Source organism: Oenanthe melanoleuca, chromosome 4, assembly GCF_029582105.1.
Source record: "Oenanthe melanoleuca isolate GR-GAL-2019-014 chromosome 4, OMel1.0, whole genome shotgun sequence".
Lineage (NCBI taxonomy): Eukaryota > Metazoa > Chordata > Aves > Passeriformes > Muscicapidae > Oenanthe > Oenanthe melanoleuca.
In genome coordinates, this window is record NC_079337.1 from 29,780,155 (window position 1) to 29,793,010 (window position 12,856).

Sequence of the window (12,856 nt, forward strand, 5' to 3'; positions counted from 1 at the left end):
TAAAGAGAACATTTGAAGACAAAAAGGGTGGGGAAAATGCAACATACATTAAATAAAAAAAAATGAAAGAAGAATTGGAAAACTAGAATCAAAACTAAGCAATGCCTCCATTTTTATAATCCCATGCTTCAAATATTGAACCAGATGAGCTTATTAAAGATATATTAGATTTTTAAGTCTAGAGTAGATTTAAGTAACATGGATGTTTTTGTAACTAAGTATGCATGTTTATTTACTGTTTAATTATTTTGTTCATTGCAAGTGTTTATTGTCTTCTTTCATTATTAGTATTTCTGAAATAATGAATTTTCAAAGATATTAGCCATTGGCCTGGCTATGTGACTTTTCCTTAATCCCCAGAAAAACAAAAAACCTCTAAATCTGACACCCCCTTAGTTGAATCAGTATTTAGTATGACAGTTATTAATACTGTCACTGGGGTAAGATTTATCTTTCTCCAGTTTCAGAAGAGCAACAAATTAATTCTTCTAGTGACATCCTTGAGATCCTTGACCTTGAAATATAACAAGATTAACATTTGTGTGTCAAGTAAATTATATCTAGCCCCAAGAAAGTGTACCAGTGGCTATTTACAGATCTTATTAAGTGAGAAGCTACTTCAGATTTTTCAGATTGTATACATTTGTGCTCCTCACTCACATTTGAGCCTTGAGCTTTGGATTGTGTTAAGTAGGCACCTAGTGCAGCTGCTGCCAGAAGTGCAGCTTACAACTCTGGTACTAGGGTCTCTGAGACCATGCCAACATTCATCAGGCAGCAAATGATTGCTGAATAGAATATTTCTGTTCTTCTGTCTCACTTTATTGTTACTTTGGAAACCTAGAAGTCTCTTAGACCCTGAGAGTGAATCCTTCATTGTAGGAATGCATACCAAAGGAAATTAGCTGCTGGTCACCATGACCTCAGTTGCTCTACTGACCAAGTTAATAAAAGCTCCACAAAAATCTTTTCAGATAGAATTTATAAGTTAGTTCTGTAGAATTCAATCCAAGATTGTAAGGTGTAGGTCTAAAAAGTGGTTTTACAATGTTTTTGACACTAGGCATGATATTACACCATATTAAGATAGTAAACACCTTAAAGTTGGTAGGAAAAGATACTGTATCCAAGACGTTGAGTCCATGTTATTGGCTGATTTGCTTATTCAGGAGAAGAATAGAGGCTGCCCTTCAGCAGTCAAGCATAGCCATGCGTGGTACTTGGTACAGTACAGTTAGAGAATGAGCAGTATGCTGGACACAGGCAATTGTGTCCTAGATATATTAAGAGGCAGTATGGCCTTTTTTTAACTTGTTAATGGAATTCCTTGTGATCCATAAGTAGTGTCCATCCCCAGTCTGCAGGTGTTGGCAAGTGAATTTATTTTTTTTTTTTCAAAGAGAAGTATTCTATGCTTGCTTTTTATCCTTATGGAAATGTTTGTATGTGAATGCTTCAGATACAGTAGATGAAAAGTAATCCAGAGTGTACACTGAGGATTCAGTTCAGTATTTGCTGTATCATTCTGAGATAACACATCTGGTCATTCTTTATTATCCCCACGGAAAAAAAAAATCCAGCTTTTCTGTGACACATTGACACTACAAATTTGTAAATCAAATATCATAACATTTTGTGGTTTAAAATCACAAGACTGTAAATATTTCTTTATGCTTCAGTGTTCTAAGAGCTAATGAATTGTCCATTTGAGATTAATGCTAAATAAAGTATCATATCAATCTTATTGAAATCCAAATGGGAACAGTAGCTAAAGAATGTGTTGTTTGTGATCAAGTAGAAATGAATATTTTCATAGGCCGATACAGATAGTTTCATTTTAATTTACATTTTCACTTCCTCAGTTACTTTAAAGGGATCTGAAGGAAATCATCTCTCTATGAATGAAAAAATTTTCATGCAGTATAAGAAAGATAGTTGAGACTAACTGAATATCTTTTTTTGGCCAACATTTTATAGACTTCAAATCTATCTCATTAAACCTCCCACTCATAAATAAAGATTTTTATCATTAGCATTCTCAAAAGCAAAATGGGACATTCTGAACTTGGAGACTGAGCTAAGTTTTCCCCACATGACTGCTGTTTCTGAAGTCAGCTTTTTCCAAATGTAGCTATTAATGCTAACATTTTCACAGGAGCCTGTGAGAAATCTTTCTTTGGGGTCAAGCTTGTATTTTGTCTCTTGTGATATGAATCCTTTGTGGATGGTGACATTTGGAAGCCTTATTACGGGAAATACTTGGTGAAATCCATGATGAGTGTGACCTTTTAACAGCATTTGCACATGTGGGCTTTTTTCATGATAAGGCCTTCATGAAATGCCCTTTATCTAGAAAGCTTCTTCTAGATCCTGGGAGCTAAAATAGGAAATAATTGTAGACCCTCAGTCACCTCCATGCTTTCATCTTCTCAGTGAATTGGGAACAAAGGCTTTTTGATTTGCTTGTACAGCTTTGTTCTTCAGCAAAAACTTCCCTTTCACCTAAGGTCGGAATATCACATTTGTGAACAGGTGCTTCAGAGAACTGCTCCTGCTGTAGCACAGTTTCGATTTCTGGGACAATGGTAGTCTAATTTAAAGGACTTGGAGGCTTTTTGTTTAAGTGTCATATATTTTTTCCACCTTCCCAGAATTAAATGCACATTGTAAGATAAGTCTTTGGAAAGCCCATTTCCCAACTGTGTGATGTGTGATGGAACAGAGAATAACAAGCAGTTTAACCTTATTTGTTTCTCTGTTTATAAAATGAAAGCATTCATTATTAATAATTCACCATTAACTGCACTATCCTACCTAAGTGTTTAACTTGTTCACTAGCTGAAGTCATGTGCACTTTGTACACTTGCTGCACCAACCACATTGTGAAGTCCTATTCACTGTTGCAAAACATCATTCACTATTGTCTGTTTCAGAGGAAGAGTACAGCGAGTATCATTAAAGGGAAGTTTTCTTTTTCAATATATTGTTTTCTCTTTTTGTAGGTATTTTCTCAGTGCTCAGCTTGGCATCTGAATGTACCACTCTTGCAGCTGAACTTCCCAAAGTGTCTTACGTGAAGGCCTTAGATGTCTGGCTCATTGTTTGCCTTCTCTTTGGGTTTGCATCCCTGGTGGAATATGCTGTGGTTCAGGTAATGCTAAACAATCCAAAGAGAATTGAAGCTGAAAAAGCAAAGATTGCCAAGGCAGAGCAAGTGGAAGGGAAGGGTGGAAATGCTGCCAAGAAAAACACTGTGAATGGCACAGGGACTCCTGTTCACATCAGCACTTTACAGGTAGGAGCTGCAAAGCTTAATATGCAAAATCAGTATTCTTCTCTATTTACCCAATTCCAGGAATATACTGTTTGTAATAATTTTGAATACTGCTTAATCTTGGAAGGGCCAAGACATTAAAAATATGATGGTAACTAATGGCTAGCAATCTGACTAATTGGTCCCTAGTGATTTGGGGTCAGAAGTTCTAAGTGAAAAATTTGTCTTTTAATATGGTAGCACTGTGGTTGCTGCTTAGCTTCAGGTAAATAAAGCAAGCAACTTTACAGTTGCTGTTTTTCTTATAATAAATAGCAGCTGTCAAACTGTAGCTGTTCAGAGGACAGAACTCTCAGAAAGTATTTGCTGAGAGCATACTCAAATAACATCCAGCTCCTTGCTTTCTCCGGAATGGCCACAGCTGCACTGCATTGCATGTCTATGAAACCAGGAATCCGGAAGTCATGGCTTTTGTAGACAAAAGACTGATCTGTTTGTGTCAAACAGTTCCTGGATTTCTTGCGTTGTCAGATGGAATCTATGTGTAAATCAGTCAGATTTCACTATATGATTAGAGATGACATGTATGTCTTCATTCAGGCCAAAGTTTTCCATCATGTTGCTGAATTCTTGTTATTTTAGAAGTCCCTATTTATGCTCCAAGAGTTATCAGACATCACAGTCCAACTGCCTTCAGTCCTAAGTGATATTTACTTGACATTTATTCTGCAGAAGAAAATACATTATTCTACAACAATCTGATATGAATTTGGCTTGTCCTTTTCAATGACTCAGCAATTCTGTTGTATAAAATAAAGCTATTGGTCTAGATCCAAGTGGTAATATTGGCACACTGTGACTTCAATGCTTCTTTCAGCAAGATGGCTGAAATCCTGTCTTAGTATCAAGCTGGGATGGCTCCATAACTAATTTCCCCCAGTCCAGAAGACCTGTAGGTATTGCAGAACAGTGTACTTAACTACTATAACTCTCCTCTGGTAGAAGAATCCTTTGGAAAAGTTTTGGTAGGCAGCTAGTCTCAGCTTAGAGTAACCCCATGACTGCTTTGACTTGTGTCATGAGTAATTTCCCAAGCCCAGACAACATGAGAACTCAGTAGAAAGAAAATGGCTCTGCTGTGGTTTTGCTTTCCCTGAACAGAATGTGATAATTTTGTGTTCAGCAATCTGCAAGTCCCAAATTCAGCTGTTTCTTCTGACAAAATAGTTGCAAAAATCCAGCAGAGCAACATATAACATATTTTCCCTTTTTCTAGTATGTAAAAAGTGTTAAGTGTTCAGCTTGATCAATTAAAAGTTTAACAAAAAATTACAGTTATTCAGTAGTGTGAACAAAACCAATTGCTAAATAACTGATTCTCCTTGGCATGCACACCCTCTAAGGTACATGCCATTGCCATATCCATGTAGAAAACAAAATTATCTGTTATCAGCTATGCTGTGCTTTTGTCTTTTAATTTTTTTTTCAAGAAGGCACTGGTATATGGTGTGTTTTAAGACTTAGAAGGGGAATCATTATCCACAGAAGTTCAGCAATTTTCCCCATGAATGGTGTCTAGCAGTAGGCTGAAGGTTTTTAGAATTAAGAATTCAGTCTGCCCTCCCCTTGTAGCAGCTCCGCTATACGCTCTTGAAATGCCAGCCTCAGCTTCTCATGTTTGACCTGCACTTTTCAGGGTCTTCCTCATTTTTTATGAGAGACCATTAACATTCCAGTAGCTTCTGATATATATATTATATATATCATATATATTATACAGAGATTTACAATTTTTTTTTGCCAAGACATAGTGGAAATAGGTATTCCTTGCTGTAAAAGTTGCTTATTGGCTGAATGGCTTGTGGCTAATGATCCAGCTTGAATTAATCCACCTCCTTTGAAACACCACCTACCAAAGCAAACATATCTTGGGCTGGTAATTTCTGGGAAGATGACCAGGCTGAGATAGAAACAGGTCCCAGACCAATCAATCATTTGACATCAGGATGTGGTAGGACAGTGATGCTAGATTTTATATATTTGAAAGCTGTAAATCTGCCTAGCTGAAAACTCCCTCTCTGAACCTGCTACTGCATAGGCATACTTTGAAAGTTCTTGGCCCTGGAAAAGCCTGTACTAAAGTCCTAAATCAGAACAAGTGTAAATCTTTTGGTAGCTTTGACTTCTTATCCAAAACTAGGCCTGCCCCACAAAATTTGGATTGCTTCCATACAGACCTAGTAATGATCAAGTAGAGAATGCATTTGTCATATGGAAAATATGCAAGGGAGAGAAACATTAAAGAAGCAAAAAAGCTGTGTGTTGAAAGGCATAAAGAATACGAAACAAAAAGAGGCTGGAGTGCTGTCCCAGAACTTTAGGAGCTGTTTTTCATCAGGGTCATGTAGGATTATGTGGGAGGCAAGAGAAATAGTTCGCTAAATATCTGGAAAGACTTAGGTGGCCCAGTGTATAACTTTAGGAGAAAGGAACAACTTATAACTGCACCCCTGAAATAAGTATATGTCCTATAGAAATGTTTAAGGATGGTATTTTTCCCCTTAGGAGGTGATATTCCGTGACTGAGGGCATAGCTGGAAATGTCAGTATAGCTAGGCTTGATACAGTGGATAGATCAAGTGGGACTTGAAGGTAAAGCCAACAGAAAAGACATGGAAGCAGAAAATTCCAAATGGGAAAAAACAGAGAACATGAATAATTCCATTTATAAGTGTTTTTCATGTTTGAATTAAGCTCTTACATATTATAAAACATTAACTGAATGATACTGATACATATCTGTAGGTTATAAGAGCGGAATCAAATTTAAAAAGAGAAGCTACTTTATTTAACTTTAAAATGCCCCTGATTCTGATGCTGTGGCAGTTTGTGTTCCCTGAGCAGGAAGTTGTGCACTTGCTGCTTTTGCACTTTGCAGCAGGGATGTCTCTGGAGAAGATCTGGGGAAAGGGCCTGCATGTAAGGTACAGGGGAGTTGCTAGGTTGAGAAGATTTTTGGTGTGAGGAGAATCAGAGGAAAGCAGGTGGGCAATCATGCATCCCTGGTTCCAGTCTTCGTGGAACAACTTGTTTTCATGTGCTTACTCCATTTGTGAAAGTTAAAATGCCATCTGGTTTGAAGACTCGGCATATTTGATTTTAGTAAAAAAACAACTGTAACAAAACCTCATGATAATCCCTAAAAATACAAGCAGCTATTGATCCATTTTTATGGAATAAAGGAATAAGCTTTTCAGTATCCTAAATATTAAAAGCTTAATGTGGTTCATAATTGCAGGCTAGGAGAAGAGATCCCCTGTAACAGAACCTGCAAGGGTTCACTGAAAGTTTTCAGAAGAAAGCAGTTTTGTCACTGTATCAACAGTCAGTGATCTCATGACCAATAATCACCAACAGTGACAGTGAAAATGGCAGAGTGAAAAGAGTGCTCACAATTTGCCAGTCACCCAAAGATGGAGAAAGGTTTCCATGGATGTACAGCTACTTCACCAGATCCTGGGAACTGGCTGATGTAGAAGCTGCATGTTGCTAACATATGCCAACCCCTCAAGTCCAAGCTTTATGAGTTGTGTTCCCTCCAACAAAACCCTTGAAATGTCAGTGCCATTTTAAACCCAGAGGTTTATCAATGTGACCGTCTGATTAAAGTCAAGTGGTCTGTCTGTCAAGATCACCCTGAATCTGTAGGAAAAAGTAGAGAAAATATGCACTTCTGATGTGTTTTTTCTAGGAGAAGCAGTGGCTATGCACTTAGAGGCAAAAAGCCATGAGAAAATACAGCTTAGTTCCCTTAGCTCATAGTTGCTGCAAGTAGATGCTGTTCTAAGCAGAGGAGAAAATTATGCAATCTGGTGATAACTGTTTTTTATTGGGAATCCTCAGCAGGAGTTTGCATGTGTTTCCTAGCAATGAAACATCATACAGTGAGAAAAACAAGCAAAAAGGGAAATGTTTTGAAGATGAATAATTTTTTTTTGCTTTCATTTCTGACGTGATTACAGTGAGAGATTGCACTGTTGACTATAACAACACCCCTCAATTTGAAAAGTCACATTTTCATCAAACCCATGTATAGAACCTGTCCCCCACAGATCATGTGCTAATGAATGGAGAGAACATTTGCTAAAAGAATGGTTCTGGCAGATAATGAATAGCACTATGCAAGTAGTGGTAACAGCTCCAAATGCCAGTTATTTTTAAAAAGAAGTGGTGTTATTGCTTGCTTTATCTTGTCAGAGCCACATCTAGGCTCTGAAACCTGAGATTGGTTATGTTCATCTCTACTGAGTGATAATGTACTTGGCCACTGGTGGCCACCTCTGGTGACCTAGTCTTCCCAGGTTTTTCCTCCTCAAGTGGTACTCCAGACTCAATTTTTTTATTGTAGAATGACCAAAAAACCAGCTTACATTTTACCTTATACACAAAACCAGAGGCTGCAGCCTATTTTAATAGTTCCTGACAGCATTTCAGGTACAGGGTAGGTACTTTCTGCTCCAGTGACTCCTGTATTCATCCTTGGAGATAATTCAGAATGTAACTGTTCAAGGGCCCCAAGCAGTAAGTCTGCTTTGAGCAGGGGGTTGGACTAGATTATCTCCAGAGGTCCCTGCCAACCTCAGCTGTGCTGTAATACTGTGATATTTTATGCATTAATGTTTTTTGTCCTGTACTTTGGAATATTTGCAATGTGGGAGCATATTTCTGCTGAAATACACCAGAAAATATACTCAGTGTGAATACAGACTAATGCTAAATAATCATTATTTTATTGATGATCTATATCTATCATTATGGTAAGAGCAAGACAAAAGCACAAAACAAGTGCAAGAGAGATGAATAACAGAGCTTGTTAAAAAACTCCTCCTTCATCTTGTATGGAAGCCCCTTACAGAGCTGGCAGCACTGGGGACAGATCTGCATGCCAACAGAAGGTTGGAGGCACAGCAGCAGAGGCAGTTTTGTGGCAAGGAGGATGTGCTGTTTAGGGCAGGGAAGGCAGCACTGCAGTGGGAAGCTCTTCAGCCTGAGGGAGACGTGCTGAGCTTGAGAAGCTGCCAGTGCTGTAACATGTTTGGAGGGGTTATGGACAATACCTTTCTGCTCTCAAAAAGGATGGCTTTTTTATTACACTTCATCCTGATGGATAAAGAGGACTTGATCACAGGAGGAGCAGTCAATTGAGAAGGATCTTTATTATATTTGCACAAAACAAATTGAATCAAGTCTCTGGTATTTTTGGTGCTGAGAAAGGTCAGATTTCACAAATTTGAGAACTGCATAATCTGGATGGAAGAATTTAAACAAAAAGTGTTAATGGTGCTGGTGAGCTAAAAATGCTCAAACCAGAAGTAAAGCTATACTAATTTAAGAAAAACCCTAGAACCTAACAAATAGCACAACTGAAAACAAACTTCTCAAAGATTTAAAACTAACTCAGCTTCAAGCATTTCTCTTCGCACTGGCAAATGGGAGGTGATAGCAATTAATATAAGCTGAACTCAATAAAATAATTTTGTAAGTAAGGAAAAAGATACACATTTAAGCAGAACTGAGGGCAATAGAACGTTACTTTACTCGTAGAGCAAGAATACAAAACCTTGTAAGAAGAGTAATGGTACTATACTAGGTAGAGGTGCTGTAAGTATCAAGAATTAAGTGAAAGGAGAAAAGCGTTGAACAAATATTCTGCTCTATGTCTGGGGAAAAGACTGATATATTCAATCTGTGGATGGAATAGCTCTCATTCACATTAGCTGATGAGAATGTTAAACAGTAACTATTAAAGTTAGACATTTTACAATCAAGATTTCAGCTTAAGTTGCATCTAGAAATTTTTTACAGAGCTGGTCTGTGAGTGCTCTGGAACATTAATGTTGATTTTTTAATAAATCATATAAGTCTGGGAGGGTTTCAAACTACAGCAAGAAGCTAACTTTGTGCCAGTACTTTTAAAAGCTAAGTGGCATAACATGAATAATTATAAGCCTGACACCAATCAGTGGAGAATATTGCATAGCTTACAGGGTGCTGGCTAATAATTATTGTTTGCAAGTATTAATTATCTTTAATATTACTCATCATTCAGCCCCATGTTAGCTGATAAATGGATCAGTGAAATTAAAGTTGATGTGTGTTTATTGATTTAATCAAACTGAATATAACTTTTTAAAGTATTATCAATTAGGTTGACAGAGGTAATGATGCAAAGGTAAGAAACTCTTTAAGAACATTTTTCTTGGCTTCATATGCCAGCCTGGTTGCATCATCTGAATTATGCAAAATTGAGGTTAGATTTGTTACCATCTCTATGTACCAGCAATTAATCAGACTAACTATAGTTATGCCTTGTGTCTGAATATTGAAGCCAAATAAATTCAGATTAGAAATAAGGTACAATGTTTCTGAGGAACGAGGTCATGGAAAAAATTCTCCATCCTGGATGTTTTTAAAGGAAAATCTAGTGTAACTCATTTGGGCAGTAAATGTGGAAAGTGAGGAGGAGCACCAAGAAGCAGAAGAGGCAGAGTTGGGGAGTTAGTTGCTCCTCCCTGCCAGTCTGCATGCATAGACAGCACTTATCTCCTTCCCCATTTTCTTCTCACATTATTCCCCTAATTCTGCAAAGGTGCTCTGCAGAGGCACACATGCTGCAGCTCTGGAGCAGCAGCAGGTGCTGAGCTTGGCAGCGAGCATCAGTCAGCCTGTATTTTTTGAAAGGTGATGAAGGATCATCGCAAGGGGATTTATGGATTCTAGGAGGTGTTTTTAGGTGTTGGTGTTCTGTCCACCCTACCAAATCTAGACAAGGTGGTGCAGTCCTGGAAGAAACAGGGAGCTAGGTCTGTGCCAAGCCCCAAGAGCCATCACTGTCCTGTGCTGTCCTTTGCCCTCCTCAATCCATGCCAGAAGGACAAGGAGTGGCTGCCCAGCTTCCTCTGGAATGGAGGGTGTCCCTACTCTATACCAGAAGCCTTCCCTTCCCAAACAGCTGCTCTCCATCCCCTGCTGGGGACAAGCCATAAATCTGCTGGAAGCACCCTGTAGTTACGTCTGCCCCACAGGTCATGATGCTGCAGCAGGATAAGATGAATGATATAAAATATTTTCTGTGTCAGGATGAAGTCTAAAGGATATAACATTTAACATTTTACTTTTCTTTAATCTTTACTACATCTTTAGTGTAGTACGCTAAAATCAAGTCCTACAATATTTTCTGTACAGAAAATGTTCTTGTAGCCTTTGGTAAGGGCCTTTGGTAAGGTTTTTGTGCAGTAAATGTGGAAAGTGAGGAGGAGCAGATGCATTGTTAGCATTATTGTTAGGCTTCTGGCACAAACCAAGACAAAATGAATAAAAAGCATATAATCATATATACTTTATATTATCTCACATTGTTTAGGGAGAACTGTAGGTCAATTGGAGTGAATTTAGATTAAAACAACAGAAACATTGGACAGTTGAAAAGATATATGAGAAAAAAATTAAAAATATGTTTAGGCAGAGTGTAGTAAATCGAAGAATGTCGGATTTGTAAAGCCAAGGAAATAGATGAAATTATTTTAAAAAGTAACATATACTTATTAAAGAAAAATTCGGGGCAGGTTGCTCATACAAGGAAAATTGTGTCACCTTGATAAATCAGTACTCCAGCTGACACTGAACTAAGCAGAGCTCTGTGTGAACATGCGTTGAACAGTTCGCTGCTTAAAAGGCAGAGGTGACCTAGAATGCAGTCTCAGTCCTGAATGGGAATGAGAACTGACTTGTAACAGCCTTTAGGGGAGCATTCTAGATACTGCAGTTGGAACAGGAGCATTCTGTGCTATAAACGAGAGAATTTAGGCTTCAATTAGTATCTGTGAACTTTACAATGTATTACTGGTAGTATGAGAAATGGACTACAAATTTTCAAATCCAAAAAGAGGCCTATAATTTCATACAGGATTCTATTTCTTGTAGTGGCCTTACTAAATCTTGCTAGATTTTACCATGGAAAAAAAATCTAATATTCCTGTCACTCTTCAGTTAACATGCACCCCAGTCCTGCAAGTTCACTTTTCATTGCACAAGGGTCTGCTTTATATCTTTATTACCTATGTCATGGGGTATGATCTGATTGGAAGGAATGTCTCAGATCAGTGAATAATAGTATCCTGTATCACCCAGGGTCATATAATCATGTTTATCTGTGTCTTAATCACCACCTTATTAAACAGTTTGCCCCTGCCCAGTAATGAGCACTGTCCTAGGTTGTCAGGCCTTTGAGGACTGGGAGACAGTTGCAGGAAATTTATATGTATAGTCTTGTCCTACCATCAGGGAGCACCTATCTTGTTTTTCTTTTCTATAACCTGAAATCTTGATTTAGTGGTGGTTTAGGAATGGTATTCTCCAATTTAGTACTCCCACTAAAATCTGCTCCACCTCCTTACTCCAAGCAGAAGCACAAAAGGTAAAGATCATGGTTTGAGATAAGAAAAATTTACTGAAAATGGCAATGAGATAAGAAAATGAGCAGTTAACAGCAATAATATTAATAACAAAAGGTGCAAGAAAATAAATTATTCACACAGAAAAATTCTCTGACACTAGACAGTACCAGATGGCTCCTTCTGAATGTTTTGTCAACCAGAAGGAATGTCTTTGTGCCAGAAGAGAATCCCTTTCCCCAGCCCTGGCAATGACATGAGGTGATATAGAATAGCCTCTGTGCCCTGGCAATGCCTCCTCCTGCCTACTACAAAAATTAACCCTCTCCTGACTGGAACCAGGACAAACCAGCTCCTCCATTTAATGCAGCAGTTTCAAAATGCACTGATTTCATGAGAAATAGAAATCTGGCAAATTTGGGAAGGTGTATACACTTTTTTTCAGAAAAAAGAGCGCCATGCTTCTCTTCCATCTTGCACTAGAATGAACTTTGTCAATAATGGGAGTAAAAGCCCCAAACAAAGTTTAAGTCTCTTCCTAACTGCCTCAGTTCTTTCAATGCAGGATAAGTTGTCACTGTCATAGAGAAGCTAATAATATTCTTCAGAATATTTTTCATTCATCCATAAACCTGGTACTGTATTTTATGACACTATTATTATTATTATTATTATTTTAGTAGTTACAAAATATGACTATGCAAATGTCCTAAACTATCAGCCAAAAACTGCAGAAAAACAGAGGTGGAGAGAGCTGAGGGTAAAATACCTGAGGGCATTGTGGAGGAGAAACAGGCTAATGAGTAGAAGGGACAGGCAGCTTTTGGAATAATTGAGTTTTAGTGGACCAGTGACTCCAGGAAGCCTTAGTGAAACTTACATTTATGTCAGTTGCTCATGGGTGTAGCCTGATTTCTGAACTCACATTTTTTCAGTTAAGCCTCAGGTAATGTGAACAAATTCATAGTCTGTATTCTTTTTTCTTCTTTTTTTTTTTCCCTGTGCTTTCCTGAGTAGTCCAATTGAAGTGAAAGTTTGGGAGAGGTTTTACCCAAGTCACAAAGCACAGTGCCTTGCAAGTAGTCTGTAAATCTCTTCAAGCTCCCTGAACAGTGTAGGGTAGGTTCTC

The 12,856-nt window shown here is 38.0% G+C and overlaps 1 protein-coding gene across 5 annotated transcripts in view; it reads left to right on the forward strand.

Annotated features, from left to right (window-relative positions):
• GLRB (glycine receptor beta) overlaps positions 1–12,856 on the forward strand; it is a 60,375-nt gene that overhangs the window by 33,398 nt on the left and 14,121 nt on the right. For all 5 annotated transcript variants that reach the window (XM_056490279.1, XM_056490277.1, XM_056490276.1 and 2 more), the window contains one exon: positions 3,003–3,295. In XM_056490279.1, coding sequence (XP_056346254.1) covers positions 3,003–3,295 — 293 coding nt within the window. The remainder of the gene's footprint in view (positions 1–3,002; positions 3,296–12,856) is intronic.